At 42.8% G+C, this 20,728-nt stretch overlaps 4 protein-coding genes across 4 annotated transcripts; all 4 read left to right on the top strand.

The window, feature by feature from the left end:
• Positions 1 to 4,773: 4,773 nt before the first annotated feature.
• LOC147467868 (uncharacterized) lies at positions 4,774 to 5,343 on the top strand. Its single transcript, XM_086556632.1, has one exon. The coding sequence runs from the start codon at positions 4,822 to 4,824 to the stop codon at positions 5,254 to 5,256; it is 435 nt and encodes a 144-aa protein (XP_086412758.1). The 5' UTR covers positions 4,774 to 4,821; the 3' UTR covers positions 5,257 to 5,343.
• A 4,465-nt stretch (positions 5,344 to 9,808) lies between these two features.
• LOC147467867 (uncharacterized) lies at positions 9,809 to 10,318 on the top strand. The gene has a single exon (XM_086556631.1). The coding sequence runs from the start codon at positions 9,864 to 9,866 to the stop codon at positions 10,296 to 10,298; it is 435 nt and encodes a 144-aa protein (XP_086412757.1). The 5' UTR covers positions 9,809 to 9,863; the 3' UTR covers positions 10,299 to 10,318.
• Positions 10,319 to 13,829: 3,511 nt separating this feature from the next.
• On the top strand, positions 13,830 to 14,362 carry LOC147467866 (uncharacterized). The gene has a single exon (XM_086556630.1). It carries the CDS (start codon positions 13,868 to 13,870, stop codon positions 14,300 to 14,302), a length of 435 nt encoding a protein of 144 aa, XP_086412756.1. The 5' UTR covers positions 13,830 to 13,867; the 3' UTR covers positions 14,303 to 14,362.
• Positions 14,363 to 18,950: 4,588 nt separating this feature from the next.
• Positions 18,951 to 19,447, top strand: LOC147467865 (uncharacterized). The gene has a single exon (XM_086556629.1). It carries the CDS (start codon positions 18,989 to 18,991, stop codon positions 19,421 to 19,423), a length of 435 nt encoding a protein of 144 aa, XP_086412755.1. The 5' UTR covers positions 18,951 to 18,988; the 3' UTR covers positions 19,424 to 19,447.
• The last annotated feature ends 1,281 nt before the right edge of the window (positions 19,448 to 20,728 follow it).

Below are 20,728 nucleotides of genomic sequence, written 5' to 3'. Positions count from 1 at the left end.
GAAGGTCGAGAGGTCAGAAAGAAGAAGAAGAAAGAAAGAAGAAAGAAGAGAAGAGAAGAAAAAGTAGGAGGAGAAGAAGAAGAAAGAAGAAAGAATGAAGAATGAAATGAGGAAGGGCCAGAGAAGTGGAAGGAAGAAGAAGGAGAAGCGGTTTGAAGAATCAAGTAGAAGAACATGGAGGGAAAAAAATGAGGGAAGGGACCAGGTACATGAGAAGGGGAAAAGTGCGAAAGAAGAAGGGGAATGAGAAAGAAGATAAGAAGAAGAAAGAAAGAAAGGGAAAGAAAAGATGGCAGAAAAGAAGAAGGGAAAGAAGAAAGTAAAAGAAGGTGTTGGGTAAGGTTTTGATAATTATAAAAATTGGGAGGTAAAAAAAAGGAAGAACGGAGGATAAAAAAAATAAGAAGAGAAGATGTGTTAAAGAGAAAAAGAGAAAAGGGAGAAGAGAAGATGTAAAGAGGACAGGGAAGTCCATTTACCTGAGTGACAATGTTATTGGGAGTCGATAATTGATATCTGCACCTGTGAAACTCTACGGAGACTTAACGCCGGATCTTACTATTAAACTTATGTGTTGTTGGGATCATAGCGTTCTTATCCTCCCCCGTGGTTTACAGACTGTCTAAGGAAAATATTTTAGCGGTACAGAGAGATAGATAGAGAGAGAGAGAGGGGAGGAAGGAGGAGAGAGAGAGGGAGATGGAGGGAGGGGAGAGGGAGAACGAGGGAGGAGTGGAGGGAGGGAGGAGAGGAGGAGGAGGGCGGAGGAGGGAGTGGTTGATGAAGGAGAGGAGGAAGAGAGGAGGGTAGAGGGAGAAGAGAGTGAGAGAGAGGGGGGAGGGAGGAGAGGAGAGTGAGTGGAGAGAGGAGGAGATGGAGGGAGTGGAGAGGAAGTGGAGAGTGGGAGGGAGAGTGTGAGAAGGAGAGAGAGCTCCCTGCCGAGAGGGCGATTGGGTGACGGGAGAGGAGAGGGAGAGAAGGAGCGGAGTGAGAGGAGAAAGGAGGTGGAAGAAGACGAGAGGTGGAGGAGAGTACAGTGGAGAGAGGGGAGAGGATGAGGGAGAGGTGGGGAGGGAGGTGAGAGGGGACAGGAGAGAGTAGGAGGGGGAGGTGGGGAGAGGGTGACGATGGTGGAGGTGGGGGTGGCGGGAGGGAAGGGAGGGTACGGGGGAGGGGAGGAGAGACTGAGGAATGGAGGAAGTGGATGAGGTGGGAGGGGTTGAGAAGGGAGGAGAAGAGTGTTGGGGGAGAAGGAGAGGAGAGGGGGAGTGTGGGATAGAGAGTGAAGAGAGGAAGAGGGTGGTGAGATGGGTGTGTGAAGGTGGGGGAGGGGGACCCCACCCTCTTGAGGGAGAGGGAGAGGAGTGGAGAGGGGGAGGGGAGGGAATTGGAGAAGGAGGGGTAGGAGGGAAGAGCGGGGAGTATGAGGGAGAAGGAGAGGGAGGAGGGAGAGGTGAGAGAGGGAGAGGGGAGAGAGGGGAGAGTCGAGGAAGAAGGGTAGGGAGGGGGAGAGGAGAGGAGAGTGAGGAGAGAGAGGGAGAGGAGGAGGAGGAGAGGAGGATGGGGGAGAGAGAGAGGAGGAGATGAGAGGGAGAGAAGGGGGAGAATGGGAGTGAGAGAGGAGGAGAGAGGCGGGGGGAGATGTGGGAGGGAGAGAGGAGTAGGGAGAGGGAGGGGAGATGAGAGAGAGGAGGAGGAGGGAGAGGGGAAGGAGGAGGAGAGGGGGAGGAGGAGAAGAGGAGGGGAGGGAGAGAGAGGAAAAGGGCACGGAGAGAGGGGAGAGAGGGAGGGAGGAGAGAAGAGGAGGGAGGAGGAGAGGGGAAGAGGAGGGAGAGAGGAGGGAGAGAGAGGAGAGATGAGAAGAGATGGGAAGGAATGAGAGAGAGAGGGAGAGGTGAGAGAGGGAGGAGGAGATGAGGGGAGAGAAGAGGGTTGAGAGATGTGAGAATGACGAGTGAGTAGGGGGGAGGGGGAAGGGGGGAGAGAGGTTGAATGTGATGTGGTGGGTTGTGTGGGGAGGAGTGAGATGAGTATGAGGTAGAGTGGAGAGGAGAAGGGTGAGGGAGAAGAGGAGGGGGTGGAGGATTGAGTGGTAGAGTAAGGTGGGGGGGCCGGAGAGAAGAGTAAGAGGAGAGGGACTGAGAGGGAGAGAGAGGAGGAGGGAGTGAGAGAGAGAAGGGGAGGAGAGGAGCGAGGGGGAGGAGGAGGAGGATGAGGAGGAGAGAAGAGGGAGGGAGAGAGGAAGAGGGAGAAGAGAGGGAGGAGAGAGAGGAAGTGAGGAGGAGAGAGAGAGAGGAGAGGAGAGGTGAGCTGGGAGGAGAGGACGGGTGGAGGAGGAGGGAGGAGGGCAGAGGGGAGGGATAGAGGGAGAGATGGGGAAGAGGAGAAGAGGAGAGAAGAGAGAGAGGGATTGAGAGGGAGGAGGAGGAGGAGGAGAGAGAAGAGAGAGAGAGAGTGGAGGAGGAGAGGAGAAGGGGGGAGATAGAGGAGAAAGAGAGGAGGAGAGGGGGTGTGTGGGAAGGTGAGGGGAAGAGGAGAGGAGGCAGGGGGGAGAGGAGAGAGATGGAGAGAGGGAGGAGAGGGAGAGAGGTGGAGAGGGGGAGGAGGAAGAGATGGAAGTGAGGTAGGATGTGGAGTGGAGAGGGGATGAGGGGATGGGAGAGAGGAGGGAGAGAGGGAGGGAGAGAGAGAGAGGGAGATGTAGAGAGGGAGAGGAGGGAGGAGAGGGTCGGGAGGAGGAGGAGGGAGGATGAGAGGAGAGGGATGGAGTGAGAGAGAGGGAGAGGTGATGAGGAGAGGGAGGTGATGAGGTGGGAGGGAGAGGGAGAGAGAGGAGGAGAGGTAGGGGTGAGAGAGAGGGATGGAGGAGAGGAGGAGGGGAGAATGGAGAGAGATGAGAGGGTGTGGGTGAGGGAGAAGGTGGGAGTGGAAGAGGAGAGGAGGGAGAGGGGTGTGGGGAGGAGAGATGAGTGAAGTGGGAGAGAGGTAGAGTGAGAGGGATGGGGAGTGGAGAGTGGTGGAGAGAGGGCTGAGGGAGAGAGAGGAGAGAGGGCGAGTGAGGTGGAGAGGGGAGGGAGTAGGTGAGAGTGAGAGGAGATGAAGGGAGAGGAGGAGTAGAGGGTGGTGAGTGGGTGAAGGAGGAGAGGAGGGAAGAGGTGGACGGGTGGAGGGAGGGTGGAGCGTAGAGGAGAGGAATGAGAGAAGAGGGAGAGGGAGAGGTGGTGGAGGAGGGAGTGAGGAGAGGGGAGGGGAGGTGTGACCAGGGGGGATGGGAGTGTAGAACTGGAGAGGGGGAGAGAGGAGGAGAGAGGAGAGAGTGAAGAGGGAAGGTGAGGAGGGAAGCGGAGGGAGAAGAAGGAGAGGAGTGCTAGAGAGGGTGGAGAGGAAGTAGGAGAAGAGGAGAGGAGAGAGAGAGACGGAGGGGAGAGGAGAGAGAGAGAGCGGGAGTAGGAGAGAGGAGGGGAGGAGGAGAGAGGAGGAGGGAGAGTGGGAGGAGGAGAGCAGAAGGCGAGGAGGGGAGAGGAGAGGAGGAGAGGGGGAGAGGGAGAGAGGAGGAGGGAGAGGAGAGACGAAGTAGGAGGTGAGAGGAGAGGAGAGGGGATGCGGAGAGAGAGGAGGAGAGAGAAGAGATGAAGAGAGGGGAGAGAGGAGGAGGAGAAGGAGAGAGAGAAGATCGGAGGAAGGGAGGGAGAGGAGGAGTGAGGAGAAGAGGAGGAGAGGAGAGGCTGAGGAGGAGAGAGAGGAGAGGTGGGAATGAGACGGAGAGATAGAGAGGAGAGGAGAGATGGGAGCGAGGAGAGGGGGGGGAGAGTGAGTGGTTGAGGTAGAAGAGAGAGGAGCGAGGGAGAGAGAGGGATCGTTGTTACTATCATTGTTGTTATTTGTATTGTTATACTCATTACTATCACCATGATTATGGTCATTGTTATTATCACCGTCATCAATTTTTAAACATTATCTTTAATGCTATTATTATTATCATTAATATTACCCTTATCATCAGTATTTAGTTCCAATATTTGACTATTACTGTTATTACGATCATTATTGTTGCTCTTATCATTATATCCTTATCATAATTATGATTATTACAATGATTATCACTAACACTATCATCTTATCATCATCACCTCTTATATGTATTACTACATGAGACGTTATTCCTTGCTACTGCAAGTGCGTTTCAATATCGAACATGTTTTAAACCTTTGCATGTTTCAAAAATAGAATTTGTCTTCATACAATTGATATCGAGATAAGATTGGCCCTTAATCTGCCGAGTTTCTACCATCATTATTAATATCACTGTTACTATCATTATTGTTGTTATTTGTATTATTAGACTCATTATTATCATCATCATGATGATGATATTATTCAAGAGCTCTAGAGATTTGCGTTATCTCCAGCAGACATCACGGACGGTCAAACCCAATGTGGAGCCTATAGAGTTCTTGCTTTTGAGTAAGAACTGTCGCTTGTTACATGTTCTCCATTCTAGATTCTATCACCTCGCATAATACGTGAAGGATTGGGTGCATTGTCATGGATATATATATGAATATCATACATGCTCGGAGGCGCGATAAGAGTCCCGGCAGACACAAAACGGGATGCGGCCTCAACAGATAACACTAACGCGTGCCCCTTAAAACCTTTTTCTAAGAACGTTTACCTATGACGCAATCCCCACACGTGAAATCAGAATGGATGTGTGTATATAAGGGCGGCAGTGTAGCTTCTCCTCATAACTCCATTGCTCTGCGTACCAGAAGCAACATACAGCTTTTGCTCTTCAAATAAGACAAACACTTAGAAATCATGGCAAGCCACAGCGCACTGAGGACGAGTGTCACGTTCCTGATTGGCACAGTCCTGATGTTCCTGGTCTCGCTGTCCTGCTCGCTGCCTGTCCACTCCACGTCCTCGGATCAAGCAGTCATCGTCAACGGCACCCAAGTCACCATTACGGACATGGCAGACGTCTTCGTGTACTGCAGGGCACAAGTGTCCACCACGGACGACCTGCACCACTACAGGCTGGAGTGGCACGACTCCCAAGCACCAATTCCCTCCTGGAATAGCAACGTGGACGTCTTTTCTCTGGGCAGCGGCACCCACGTGCCTCACTCCTACCTGGTCTTCCACAACTTCAACGGCGTCAACAACGCTGGGACTTACACCTGCAACTTGTTCAAGGGAAGCGACCTCATCGACTCATCCAGCATCACCGTCTCTCGCTCCTCCGTTTCCTAGAGTTGAGAAAACAAATGCATTTATTGAATCTCAGGATCATATTCTTGGATATTTATTGTCTATTTATTGTATCTATTCTAATGAATTAAGTAAATTATAAACCTATATAGCATATTTTGTATATTTAACCACATTGCTTCATGCATACACACATATATGAGTCGATCCCCAATAAATGGACACCCTATTTATATTTGTCCATAGAACTCCCTTTTCTGTGCGTTATCCTAAACAAAAGCATGAAACAAATATTAGAAGAAACACAGAATGATGCGAAGATGATTCTCGTCATCATTTCCTGTGAGGTGTTCTAATTGCCGAAAAGATCTTCACCGGTCCAGCATGACCGTCTCTCGTGCCTCTGTTTCCTAGAGTTAAGAAAACAAATGCGTTTATTGAATTTCAGAATCATATATATTTTTTTTTTTTGTATCGTTACTTATAAATTCAGTAAATCACAATCCTATGTAGCATATGTTAGTATATCTAACCACATTGCTATATGCATGGATACACACATATGAGGGGATACCCGAACTTAGATTAAAACTGGATATTGATTTGATTATTTATTATATTTGTACATATCTTAGTGTATGCAAGTTTGATAAATCAACATCTCAAGCAGGAAATTTCCATTATCCTTTACCCACATAACTACAAACACTTACGCGCGATATATATATACTGTATATGTATATCTATATATGCATATATATGTATGCATATATACATCATCATCATCCAGCATCACCGTCTCTTGCTCTGTTTCCTAGAGTTGAAAGAAATGCGATCTCAGGATCGTATCCATGCATATTTATTTGATTGTTTACTCAATATATATATAGATACATAGATAGATACTCTTTGATTAAAGACCTACTTTCACAAACAGTAAATTTTGATAGCCCTTTAATCACATCACGTAAAAGTAATAGATACTTTCCTACGCATACTCACACAGACACGTATTTCTGTATGTGTGAGTTTCTCCCATCAGCTGATTCTTTTCTATCCCTTTTCTGCCTTTCCTTTTGGTGGAAAAATCAGATAATACAGTAAAATACAACATAATGCAGCGTAGATGATCTCTCCTTTCCTTATCAAGAGGTGTGAATTGTTGTTAATGCAACAACACTCTTGTCGGGTGTTGGGAGTAATTAAGTAGCTCTGTAGCTGCTGGCGATGATAGAGTCAGGTAGACTTCCTATACATGTCTTTTCAGTGAGTGGATAAGGATATATGAGATCTATCATATCAAAAGAGGGGGTCTACCTTTTTCTCCCAAGCAAGAAATATCATCAAAATGATAGCTATAGATACCCGAGTCTCTGTTTACGTATCCATAAGCGTATACAAAGTCTATCTCCTCGGTGGTTATCACTGCTCTTGCGCTTCTTTTCCTTCTTGCGTCACTGTGGTTTCAGGGTCACATCCCTCTGTATCAACACCAAAATAAAGTTGCAGAAACTTTTCTATTCGTTTTAATGCATGTATCCCTTACTGATACATGTGGAATGGTTAGTTACGTGAGGTCAAGTCGTAGTATCTAAGCGTTACGAAGATTCCAGACGTCCTAATTTATAGACGATTGTGATATACCTCAACATTTAGCTATATACAATGCACAGTGCTGCTCCAAAAGGGAATAAATAGGGTCTTCGGAATCCGCGGTTCACACGCATGTCCTGCAGTACACGAGGGGTCGCCCATGTGTGTGATTTCACCGTTTCTAGTCATGTTTGCAGCCATGACTATAGGTGAGTGCTGGATACTTCCTTGCAGTGATTTCATGTGTTGTGTTTTGAGCATGTTTCCATTTCGTAATCCCGTAAACTGTTTAGCTGTAATTTGGTTACTCATTATATATCTCTGTATTGTTTTTAAAATATATACTGTATTACCTAAGAAGCGTTATAGGTGTAACAACTCATGCTTACTCTGACGTCACTGAAAACATGTCTAACTCATGTCTATACTATCTATTTAATCATTGCAACCTGCAAAAGGAGTTTGACGTCACAGTCATTTCATTGAATGTCCCCGGGAAGCGAGTTCGGAGCGATGTCTACGTTGTAAATACAGTCGTGACGTCAGCCGCTCTTTGCAGTACGGTCAATCAAAACTAGAGGGAAATTCGATCATATATTCATTTACAAGCAGTGCTAGTTTGACTGCATATATCTTTATATCTAAATCTGGAGAGATTAGTCCAGATAATAGCTAGCCATCTCTTATCATCCTTCATCTAAGTAACTTCTAAGAATTTGTAATTCATTCACAAATTCGATCAATCTTTCATAGCAGCACAGAGTTAGATTTGAAGATCCCAAATGTCCTTGTTGTATACCCGGTTCATAGCCGAAAGAAGCTCATCCATCCACTCCTACAGCATGGCGTTCATCAAAATAACTTATATATATTTCTGCACCTTATACATGTATATTGTATAGTGCCGAACGCCTTCGAATGAAGTGGAAGCGAATCACATTTGTATGATCTGTATATAGAAACACACATGGTTTATCTCTCTCTCTCTCTCTCTCTTATTTGTGTTTTTCATGCTATCAGTCTACCCGCGGTCTTTACAAAATGTATCTCTTTTTATTTTACAAAGGCGCCGAGTTATGTACCGAACACACACACGCACTATAGAATGCGCCCATGTGGGCAGGAATGTACAGCAAGCCGTATCTGAGTAGCCCTACGTGGGCACCCATGCCATGGCGTCCGCATGACCTGTCCTCTCCAGATATCAAGGGAGGTCAAGTCAAAACAAAGTTAGCCTTCGTCAGGTACGGGCTCTCCCACGCGTCGCCACTCAGCCGCCGGTCCCAAAATCGCCATTTTAGTCGCGTCTTCTGCCAGCATGAGACCCTTATTACAAGTATTGAGCAGTGTCCAAATCCATAATCATATGTAATTAATTTTTTTATAATGTATCATGCAATACTGACGAGATAAGTGATCTGATCATGACTTTCCTTATCTCATTCACTGATAGAATTGAACTTTTTCTTCAACAAATGTTTATCACATATCCTTCTCAAATTCATCTTTGTATGAGCTTGTATACATCTGTTTACGTATGAGAATTTCCCTGTTGTCTTTGGATTAAGCAATGTGAAAAGTACGCTTGATTACGATACGGACTAAAGTGCAACTGAAGATTTAACAAATCTTAAAAAAGGATGTCTTAATGGCCGTACAGTCGCTACTTATCTGTGACGTCACCAACGGCTTGCTACCGGACAAGGATGTGTAGTCCTGGCTACTGGTCCAGGATTACTACTTTGGGCTTCACCTATACTGTCTTTTGTCATCTTTTTCTTCCCATCATTTTCATGAGCCCGAAAAGAAATCGTTCATTTTTTTACTCAAAATCATTTCCACGTTGAGGCGGGAGACGAGGCATCGGCGTCAATCATGCAGAGTTGCTATGTAGGGTTTCCTTGGGGTGTTGATCAGTGAGAGGTCGCAATCGTTCCCGAATATATTGGGAAAGCGGTCTGTCAACTCTAGCCAGATGTTTGGCAGGCTTATGTTTCACTGTCGTGACGTCTCGAGGTCAAAGGTTACGAAAACTCCCACGCTTGGAAATCGAGGTCATGGAAGGAGCATGGACATCGAGGACCCTATCAAAGATCTCAGGACACGCACCTCAGCTGCGGACGCGTGCCATTTCCCGAGGGTCGAGACTTTTATCAGAAGTATCTGAACATGTTTCCAACATCCACTTGCATTGGACGAGTCTAGGGCTTCTTGGTACCTTGCAACGACAGAAACATCCGCATCGGAGATTAGGTTTTAGGGATTAAGCGAAGAGAAATTGCCGTAAAGGTACTGAAGGACGTCTAACTGGCCAGGAACGAGACTGCTTAGTGCAAATTACTTCATCATATTTCTCATGTTGATTGCTAGGTTAGATTTAATCATGTAACAGAAGTTTCTTCCTTTTACAGTTCATTTCTTATTAAAACTTGTTTGCTATCACGCGATATGTATATATAATAGTTATAATATTGGTAAGAATAATTACAATTTAACATATGATACGAATCATAACACCATTATAGTCGTCTAACAAGAGTACTTTCCTATTCCTAATGCTACCACTGCATACTGCCGAAATTTGTATATTCAGCAGAGATCCGTATGCGATACATTGGGGGAAGGATTCTGGAGATTAGCTAATCTCAAACGTCACTCGCCATCCAAATCAACCGGTAACTGGTTAAGGTAGAAGTTTTGATTTTGCGTTCGATTTATTTCCTTTATGGTTCGTTGCTCAGATGATTTAATTGAATTTGTTACTTAATCCTTTAAATACATTTGCATGCATGTCGGAAGCAAATGTTTTGAGGTGCGATAAGAATTCCGCCACACTCAACGGGGCATGTCCCCAGCAGATAACACAATTAAGACCACTTTCTTAGAACGTCTATAGGTTACTTCTGACGTAGTTACCCATAGGTAACGTCATGCCAAGTCGGCATGGTTGGATATATAAGGTCGGCGGTGTAGCTTCTCCTCATAACTCCATTGCTCTGCGTACCAGAAACAACATACAGCTTTTGCTCTTCAAATAAGACAAACACTTAGAAATCATGGCAAGCCACAGCGCACTGAGGACGAGTGTCACGTTCCTGATTGGCACAGTCCTGATGTTCCTGGTCTCGCTGTCCTGCTCGCTGCCTGTCCACTCCACGTCCTCGGATCAAGCAGTCATCGTCAACGGCACCCAAGTCACCATTACGGACATGGCAGACGTCTTCGTGTACTGCAGGGCACAAGTGTCCACCACGGACGACCTGCACCACTACAGGCTGGAGTGGCACGACTCCCAAGCACCAATTCCCTCCTGGAATAGCAACGTGGACGTCTTTTCTCTGGGCAGCGGCACCCACGTGCCTCACTCCTACCTGGTCTTCCACAACTTCAACGGCGTCAACAACGCTGGGACTTACACCTGCAACTTGTTCAAGGGAAGCGACCTCATCGACTCATCCAGCATCACCGTCTCTCGCTCCTCCGTTTCCTAGAGTTGAGAAAACAAATGCATTTATTGAATCTCAGGATCATATTCTTGGATATTTATTGTTTATTTATTGTATCTATTCTAATAAATTAAGTAAATTATAAACCTATATAGCATACTTTGTATATTTAACCACATTGCTTCATGCATACATATATATGAGTGGATGCCCAAATATAAATGGACACCCTATGTATATTTATACCTCAAAAGCATAAGAAAATGTTAGAAGAAACACAGAATGATGATTCTCGTCCTCATTTCCTTATCAAGAGGGGTGAGGTGTTCTTATTGCCAAAAGGATCTTCACCGCTCAGATCTTATCAGCAGCTGCTATCCGGGCAACAGTTAAGGAAATAATACATACGAACTGCTAGAGAACTTTATGGTGAGAATCTAAAATGACGCGACTATCTGATATCACCATGACAAACACTTATCAAGAGGTGTGAGGTATTCTTTTCCACAAGGATCTTCACTAGCCATGACCTTATCAGAAGCTGCTATCCGGGTGACATTTAAGAAAATTTGATGCAGACGAACTGTTGGTGTCTCTAGCCAGACTGTCGTATTATTCTAGCTAAAATAACGCAATTATTTTCACTGTTTTAGATGCTCATCTAGTTTCAATCATTCCAATATCTTTATGGCAAAAAGGTGAGTGTGTGAAAGGGCATCTCATGTATAAAAACTGAGTTAGGGTCCACCATATGTGCCACGGTACACCATATCAAAGCGTACATAATAGTACTGTTGGTGAATATGGTGATAATGAGGAAGTAGCAGGCATATTCGTAATTCTTCAAAGAGGCAAGATAAGCGTCAAACAAAAGCCTAAAGCATACTACCTCAATGTAAATCAGTGCTATTTATTCGTCATATTTCCTTCTTCCATTGTTATTTCGCTAGCATATCCCTACACAATGGTACCAAAATAACATTTGTGGTGAACATATATAAAAGAAGAGAGCCGTTTGGACGTGTGAATTATGAAATAAATCTCAGTTATATGTAAGGATTTACGTTTTATGACTAATCGGCCGCTGAATTTAGATGATAAGAAGGAATTTGTACTTTATTTCAGACTCATCAATTCCTATCATGGAAAGTCCTTCGGTGCAGCTTTTTTATTTTACAAGTTCAGTATCAAGTGTGTTTCATTATCATTAACATCTAAGTTTCACCGAGATTATAATGAACCTAATGAACGCGTGAACAAGTAAAGATGATTATACACCTAACATATAATATTTACCTACAGAATATAGGCATACTGTCTCTCTTTAGCGAGAAAAGCATAGCTATTCCGGGAGGGATGTCGTGCCACTCCAGCCTGTAGTGGGGGATGCTTGTGCCAAGCAGTCTACGAAGACTTCGACCATGTCCGACATGGAGACTTAGGTGCCGTTGACGTGACTGCTTGATCCAAAGAAGTGTAATGTTCATAAAAAATGGCTTCGAAAAGTTGGGGCTGTGTACACTCAGCACCATGGACGGTTGTATTATCTAACATGGAAAATAAAAACGTGTAGGAAGTCTGTCCTTATTAGGATCTTAATGAACTAATATGGACAGGAAAGATAGTTCAATTATTCTTTATTCATTCCTCCATGTGTGAAATATTCCTTTTAGTACACATTATTCATAAGATTTGATAATGGCAATACATTAATGTTACTTAATGCAAGCGAATTATTACTGTGACGTCACTGAAAACATCCCCGACTCCTGTCTTCACTATATATTGCGCCATGTGGTTCGCAATTTGAAGATAGCGCTTGTCGTTCCACTCATTTCATTGAACGTCCCAGGGAAACGAGTCCGGAATGATATCTATGTCGCAAATGCAGCCGTGACGTCATCAGGTTTGATTAGAAAAACATAAAATCGTTGACGGTGTTTGAATCTTTATAATTTCTTATTGTATCCAATCCTTAGGCATCAAACCCAACCTAACGCTAGACAGTATGTTGTTATTACTTCTTATCCAAGTATCTTATATATGAATTCCTAATTCATTCACGACCTCAACAAAGATTTGACTGTGTCTAGAGTTGGATCTGAACATCCCAAGTAACATTACTGCTCTCATGGTTCACAGGCGACGCACGCAAGAGTATTTACATCATATATATATATATATATATATATATATATATATATATATATATATATATATATATATATATATATTGCTTAGTATAGGATTCTTCAAAGTAAGTGTTTCGGGCTAGTAGTCAGCGGGTCACTAACCATTTGTGTGTAATACTGTCCAACAGGGGCACGAGGGTAATGCATGAAACCTGTACAGTGACGTGGTCACGATAAAGAAAAAAGAGCACCACTGTACAGTCATGCAGTCGAACTGATTTGGTTATACAATATGACATGCAATGGGTAGCCAGTTAGCTAAGAGACAGCGACGTTATGGGCCAACACTGAACTTACTGATATTAAATTGCTACTGCATTAATGTAACCTGCATTCACACACTCTACTGTCATGGCAAATATTAGTGAACTGTATTTCCTGATTTGTTAAAGTGTTTCTGAATCATTTCGATCTGCCCAAATGACGAGCTTACTCTAATGGTTATTGTTAACATATCTGGATAAAGAAAGTTTTCCATTGCAAGATACTTAGTTCCTATACACAAACATCTAGGAACGTGAACAAATAGAGTCATACAAAAAGCGTGCATGTTTGAGTGTGTGTATATATATATATATAGAGAGAGAGAGTAAATCAATTGGTATGAAATCTTGCATAGATATGTAATTAGCTTTATCTCAGCAGTAGTAAAATGAAGCCAAGTTCATTCACAAAGAGGATAAAAAATGCGGGAATCTTACAAAGTGGTAGAGATGCAACTGTAAGCTCTGGGATCCACATCGGATAACATCTTGATATAACAACAGCGAAAAAATTGATGTAATTTTGATGATAATCAGCGTAGCAGTAATAATCATAATCACGATATCCATAAATATATAATAATAATTGCGTTAACAAATACTATTGATATTAATCATAAAAGCAATTATAGTATTCTGATAACAGTACTTTACGATTCTGTCTTCCTAACGCTACCACTGTATACTGCTGTATGCGCATTTTGGAGATTAGGTAAACTCAAACTTCACTAAACTTTGTTTATGTTCCTGTTGCTCGTTTCTATAACTATTTCACATCATTCTTATTAATTAAATATAATGTATTTGCACGTTGCAATCGTATGATGGGAGGCGAGATAAGAATCTCGTCATACCTAGCGGGACATGCCCCCAACAGGTAACCATCATGCAGACCATTTTTAAGAATCGCTGCATATGACGTAGTTACCCATGTCATGTCAAGTCGGTATGGGCACGTCCCCAACAAGAAACCGCCATGCAGACCATTTACTAAGAACGACTCCCTGGTGCACTTGACGTAGTTAGCCATGCCATGTCAAGTCAGTGTGGATGGATATTTAAGGTCAGCAGTGTAGCTTCTGCTCATAACTCCACAGTTCTGCGTACCAGAAGCAGCACATAGCATTTGCTCTTCGTACACAATAAACACTCAGTAATCATGGCAAACCACAGCGCACTGAGGACGAGTGTCACGTTCCTGATTGGCACAGTCCTGATGTTCCTGGTCTCGCTGTCCTGCTCGCTGCCTGTCCACTCCACGTCCTCGGATCAAGCAGTCATCGTCAACGGCACCCAAGTCACCATTACGGACATGGCAGACGTCTTCGTGTACTGCAGGGCACAAGTGTCCACCACGGACGACCTGCACCACTACAGGCTGGAGTGGCACGACTCCCAAGCACCAATTCCCTCCTGGAATAGCAACGTGGACGTCTTTTCTCTGGGCAGCGGCACCCACGTGCCTCACTCCTACCTGGTCTTCCACAACTTCAACGGCGTCAACAACGCTGGGACTTACACCTGCAACTTGTTCAAGGGAAGCGACCTCATCGACTCATCCAGCATCACCGTCTCTCGCTCCTCCGTTTCCTAGAGTTGAGAAAACAATTGCATTTATTGAATCTCAGGATCATATTCTTGGATATTTATTGTCTATTTATTGTATCTATTCTAATGGATTAAGTAAATTATAAACTTATATAGCATATTTTGTATATTTAACCACATTGCTTCATGCATACACACATATATGAGTCGATCCCCAATAAATGGACACCCTATTTATATTTGTCCATAGAGCTCCCTTTTCTGTGCGTTATCCTAAACAAAAGCATGAAACAAATATTAGAAGATGATTTTCGTCATCACTTCCTGTGAGGTGTTCTAATTGCCGAAAAGATCTTCACCGGTCCAGCATGACCGTCTCTCGTGCCTCTGTTTCCTAGAGTTAAGAAAACAAATGCGTTTATTGCATTTCAGGATCATTTTATTTATTTTTTATTTTTTTTATCTTTTTTTTGTATCGTTACTTATAAATTCAGTAAATCACAATCCTATGTAGCATATGTTAGTATATCTAACCACATTGCTATATGCATGCATACACACATATGAGGGGATACCCGAACTTAGATTAAAACTGGATATTGATTTGATTATTTATTATATTTGTACATATCTTAATGAATGCAAGTTTGATAAATCAACATCTCAAGCAGGAAATTTCCATTATCCTTTACCCACATAACTACAAACACTTACGCGCGATATATATATACTGTATATGTATATTTATATATGCATATATATGTATGCATATATACATCATCATCATCCAGCATCACCGTCTCTTGCTCTGTTTCCTAGAGTTGAAAGAAATGCGATCTCAGGATCGTATCCATGCATATTTATTTGATTGTTTACTCAATATATATATATAGATAGATAGATAGATACTCTTTGATTAAAGACCTACTTTCACAAACAGTAAATTTTGATAGCCCTTTAATCACATCACGTAAAAGTAATAGATACTTTCCTACGCTTACTCACACAGACACGTATTTCTGTATGTGTGAGTTTCTCCCATCAGCTGATTCTTTTCTATCCCTTTTCTGCCTTTCCTTTTGGTGGAAAAATCAGATAATACAGTAAAATACAACATAATGCAGCGTAGATTATCTCTCCTTTCCTTATCAAGAGGTGTGAATTGTTGTTAATGCAACAACACTCTTGTCGGGTGTAATTAAGTAGCTCTGTAGCTGCTGGCGATGATAGAGTTAGGTAGACTTCCTATACATGTCTTTTCAGTGAGTGGATAAGGATATATGAGATCTATCATATCAAAAGAGGGGGTCTACCTTTTTCTCCCAAGCAAGAAATATCATCGAAATGATAGCTCTAGATACCCGAGTCTCTGTTTACGTATCCATAAGCGTATACAAAGTCGAAGTCTATCTCCTCGCTGGTTATCACTGCTCTTGTGCTTCTTTTCCTTCTTGCGTCACTGTGGTTTCAGGGTCACATCCCTCTGTATCAACACCAAAATAAAGTTGCAGAAACTTTTCTATTCGTTTTAATGCATGTATCCCTTACTGATACATGTGAAATGGTTAGTTACGTGAGGTTAAGTCGTAGTATCTAAGCGTTACGAAGATTCCAGACGTCCTAATTTATAGACGATTGTTATATACCTCAACATTTAGCTACGGACAATGCACAGTGCTGCTCCAAAAGGGAATAAATAGGGTCTTCGGAATCCGCGGTTCACACGCATGTCCTGCAGTACACGAGGGGTCGCCCATGTGTGTGATTTCACCGTTTCTAGTCATGTTTGCAGCCATGACTATAGGTGAGTGCTGGATACTTCCTTGCAGTGATTTCATGTGTTGTGTTTTGAGCATGTTTCCATTTCGTAATCCCGTAAACTGTTTAGCTGTAATTTGGTTACTCAATATATATCTCTGTATTATTTTCTAAATATATACTGTATTACTTAAAAAGCGTTATAGGTGTAACAACTCACGCTTACTCTGACGTCACTGAAAACATGTCTAACTCATGTCTATACTATCTATTTAATCATTGCAACCTGCAAAAGGAGTTTGACGTCACAGTAATTTCATTGAATGTCCCCGGGAAGCGAGTTCGGAGCGATGTCTACGTTGTAAATACAGTCGTGACGTCAGCCGCTTCTTGCAGTACGGTCAATCAAAACTAGAGGGAAATTCGATCATATATTCATTTACAAGCAATGCTAGTTTGACTGCATATATCTTTATATCTAAATCTGGAGAGATTAGTCCAGATAATAGCTAGCCATCTCTTATCATCCTTCATCTAAGTAACTTCTAAGAATTTGTAATTCATTCACAAATTCGATAAATCTTTCATAGCAGCACAGAGTTAGATTTGAAGATCCCAAATGTCCTTGTTGTATACCCGGTTTATAGCCGAAAGAAGGTCATCCAACCACTCCTACAGTATGGCGTTCATTAAAATAACTTATATATATTTCTGCTCCTTATACATGTATATTGTATAGTGCCGAACGCCTTCGAATGAAGTGGAAGCGAATCACATTTGTATGATCTGTATATAGAAACACACATGGTTTCTCTCTCTCTCTCTCTCTCTCTCTCTCTCTCTCTCTCTCTCTCTGTCGCTCTCTCTCTCTCTCTCTCTCTCTCTCTCTCTCTCTCTTATTTGTGTTTTTCATGCTATCAGTCTACCCGCGGTCTTTACAAAATGTATCTCTTTTTATTTTACAAAGGCGCCGAGTTATGTACCGAACACACACACGCACTATAGAATGCACCCATGTGGGCAGGAATGTACAGCAAGCCGTATCTGAGTAGCCCTACGTGGGCACCCATGCCATGGCGTCCGCATGACCTGTCCTCTCCAGATATCAAGGGAGGTCAAGTCAAAACAAAGTTAGCCTTCGTCAGGTACGGGCTCTCCCACGCGTCGCCACTCAGCCGCCGGTCCCAAAATCGCCATTTTAGTCGCGTCTTCTGCCAGCATGAGACCCTTATTAGAAGGATTGAGCAGTGTCCAAATCCATAATCATATGTAATGATTTTTTTATAGTATATCATGCAATACTGACGAGATAAGTGATCTGATCATGACTTTCCTTATCTCATTCACTGATAGAATTGAACTTTCTCTTCAACAAATGTTTATCACATATCCTTCTCAAATTCATCTTTGTATGAGCTTGTATACATCTGTTTACGTATGAGAATTTCCCTGTTGTCTTTGGATTAAGCAATGTGAAAAGTACGCTTGATTACGATACGGACTAAAGTGCAACTGAAGATTTAACAAATCTTAAAAAAGGATGTCTTAATGGCCGTACAGTCGCTACTTATCTGTGACGTCACCAACGGCTTGCTACCGGACAAGGATGTGTAGTCCTGGCTACTGGTCCAGGATTACTACTTTGGGCTTCACCTATACTGTCTTTTGTCATCTTTTTCTTCCCATCATTTTCATGAGCCCGAAAAGAAATCGTTTTCCATAAAAAAAAGTTCATTTTTTTACTCAAAATCATTTCCACATTGAGGCGGGAGACGAAGCATCGGCGTCAATCATGCAGAGTTGCTATGTAGGGTTTCCTTGGGGTGTTGATCAGTGAGAGGTCGCAATCGTTCCCGAATATATTGGGAAAGCGGTCTGTCAACTCTAGCCAGATGTCTGGCTTATGTTTCACTGTCGTGACGTCTCGAGGTCAAAGGTTACGAAAACTCCCACGCTTGGAAATCGAGGTCATGGAAGGAGCATGGACATTGAGGACCCTATCAAAGATCTCAGGACACGCACCTCAGCTGCGGACGCGTGCCATTGCCCGAGGGTCGAGACTTTTATCAGAAGTATCTGAACATGTTTCCAACATCCACTTGCATTGGACGAGTCTAGGGCTTCTTGGTACCTTGCAACGACAGAAACATCCGCATCGGAGATTAGGTTTTAGGGATTAAGCGAAGAGAAATTGCCTTAAAGGAACTGAAGGACGTCTAACTGGCCAGGAACGAGACTGCTTAGTGCAAATTACTTCATCATATTTCTCATGTTGATTGCTAGGTTAGATTTAATCATGTAACAGAAGTTTCTTCCTTTTACATTTCATTTCTTATTAAAACTTGTTTGCTATCACGCGATATGTATATATAATAGTTATAATATTGGTAAGAATAATTACAATAAAACATATGATACGAATCTAACCTAACCTAACCATTATAGTCGTCTAATAAGAGTACTTTCCTATTCCTAATGCTACCACTGCATACTGCCGAAATTTGTATATTCAGCAGAGATCCGTATGCGATACATTGGGGGAAGGATTCTGGAGATTAGCTAATCTCAAACGTCACTCGCCATCCAAATCAACCGGTAACTGGTTAAGGTAGAAGTTTTGATTTTGCGTTCGATTTATTTCCATTATGGTTCGTTGCTCAGATGATTTAATTGAATTTGTTACTTAATCCTTTAAATACATTTGCATGCATGACGGAAGCAAATGTTTTGAGGTGCGATAAGAATTCCGCCACACTCAACGGGGCATGTCCCCAGCAGATAACAATTAAGACCACTTTCTTAGAACGTCTATAGGTTACTTCTGACGTAGTTACCCATAGGTAACGTCATGCCAAGTCGGCATGGTTGGATATATAAGGTCGGCGGTGTAGCTTCTCCTCATAACTCCGCTGCTCTGCGTACCAGAAGCAGCACATAGCATTTGCTCTTCGTACACAATAAACACTCAGTAATCATGGCAAACCACAGCGCACTGAGGACGAGTGTCACGTTCCTGATTGGCACAGTCCTGATGTTCCTGGTCTCGCTGTCCTGCTCGCTGCCTGTCCACTCCACGTCCTCGGATCAAGCAGTCATCGTCAACGGCACCCAAGTCACCATTACGGACATGGCAGACGTCTTCGTGTACTGCAGGGCACAAGTGTCCACCACGGACGACCTGCACCACTACAGGCTGGAGTGGCACGACTCCCAAGCACCAATTCCCTCCTGGAATAGCAACGTGGACGTCTTTTCTCTGGGCAGCGGCACCCACGTGCCTCACTCCTACCTGGTCTTCCACAACTTCAACGGCGTCAACAACGCTGGGACTTACACCTGCAACTTGTTCAAGGGAAGCGACCTCATCGACTCATCCAGCATCACCGTCTCTCGCTCCTCCGTTTCCTAGAGTTGAGAAAACAAATGCATTTATTGAATCTCAGGATCATATTCTTGGATATTTATTTCTTTATTTATTTTATCTATTCTAATAAATTAAGTAAATTATAAACCTATATAGCATACTTTGTATATCTAACCACATTGCTCCATGCATACATATATATGAGTGGATGCCCAAATATAAATGGACACCCTATGTATATTTATACCTCAAAAGCATAAGAAAATATTAGAAGAAACACAGAATGATGATTCTCGTCCTCATTTCCTTATCAAGAGGGGTGAGGTGTTCTTATTGCCAAAAGGATCTTCACCGCTCAGATCTTATCAGCAGCTGCTATCCGGGCAACAGTTAAGGAAATAATACATACGAACTGCTAGAGAACTTTATGGTGAGAATCTAAAATAACACGACTATCTGATATCACCATGACAAACACTTATCAAGAGGTGTGAGGTATTCTTTTCCACAAGGATCTTCACTAGCCATGACCTTATCAGAAGCTGCTAACCGGGTAACATTTAAAAAAAATTGATGCAGACGAACTGTTGGTGTCTCTAGCCAGACTGTCGTATTATTCTAGCTAAAATAACGCAATTATTTTCACTGTTATAAATGCTCATCTAATTTCAATCATTCCAATATCTTTTTGGCAAAAAGGTGAGTGTGTGAAAGGGCATCTAATGTATAAAAACTGAGTTAGGGTCCACCATATGTGCCACGGTACACCATATCAAAGCGTACATAATAGTACTGTTGGTGAATATGGTGATAATGAGGAAGTAGCAGGCATATTCGTAATTCTTCAAAGAGGCAAAATAAGCGTCAAACAAAAGCCTAAAGCATACTACCTCAATGCAAATCAGTGCTATTTATTCGTCATATTTCCTTCTTCCATTGTTATTTCGCTAGCATATCCCTACACAATGGTACCAAAATAACATTTGTGGTGAACATATATAAGAGAAGAGAGTTTGGACGTGTGAATTATGAAATAAATCTCAGTTATATGTAAGGATTTACGTTTTATGACTAATCGGCCGCTGAATTTAGATGATAAGAAGGAATTTGTACTTTATTTCAGACTCATCAATTCCTATCATGGAAAGACCTTCGGTGCAGCTTTTTTATTTTACAAGTTCAGTATCAAGTGTGTTTCATTATCATTAACATCTAAGTTTCACCGAGATTATAATGAACCTAATGAACGCGTGAACAAGTAAAGATGATTATACACCTAACATATAATATTTACCTACAGAATATAGGCATACTGTCTCTCTTTAGCGAGAAAAGCATAGCTATTCCGGG

Source organism: Penaeus japonicus, unplaced genomic scaffold (genome assembly GCF_977035675.1).
Source record: "Penaeus japonicus unplaced genomic scaffold, GWHDUDI00000001_assembly GWHDUDI00000033, whole genome shotgun sequence".
Classification (NCBI taxonomy): domain Eukaryota; kingdom Metazoa; phylum Arthropoda; class Malacostraca; order Decapoda; family Penaeidae; genus Penaeus; species Penaeus japonicus.
The sequence above is the reverse complement of the archived record's forward strand: the minus strand, read 5'-3'. Positions and strand labels throughout refer to the sequence as shown.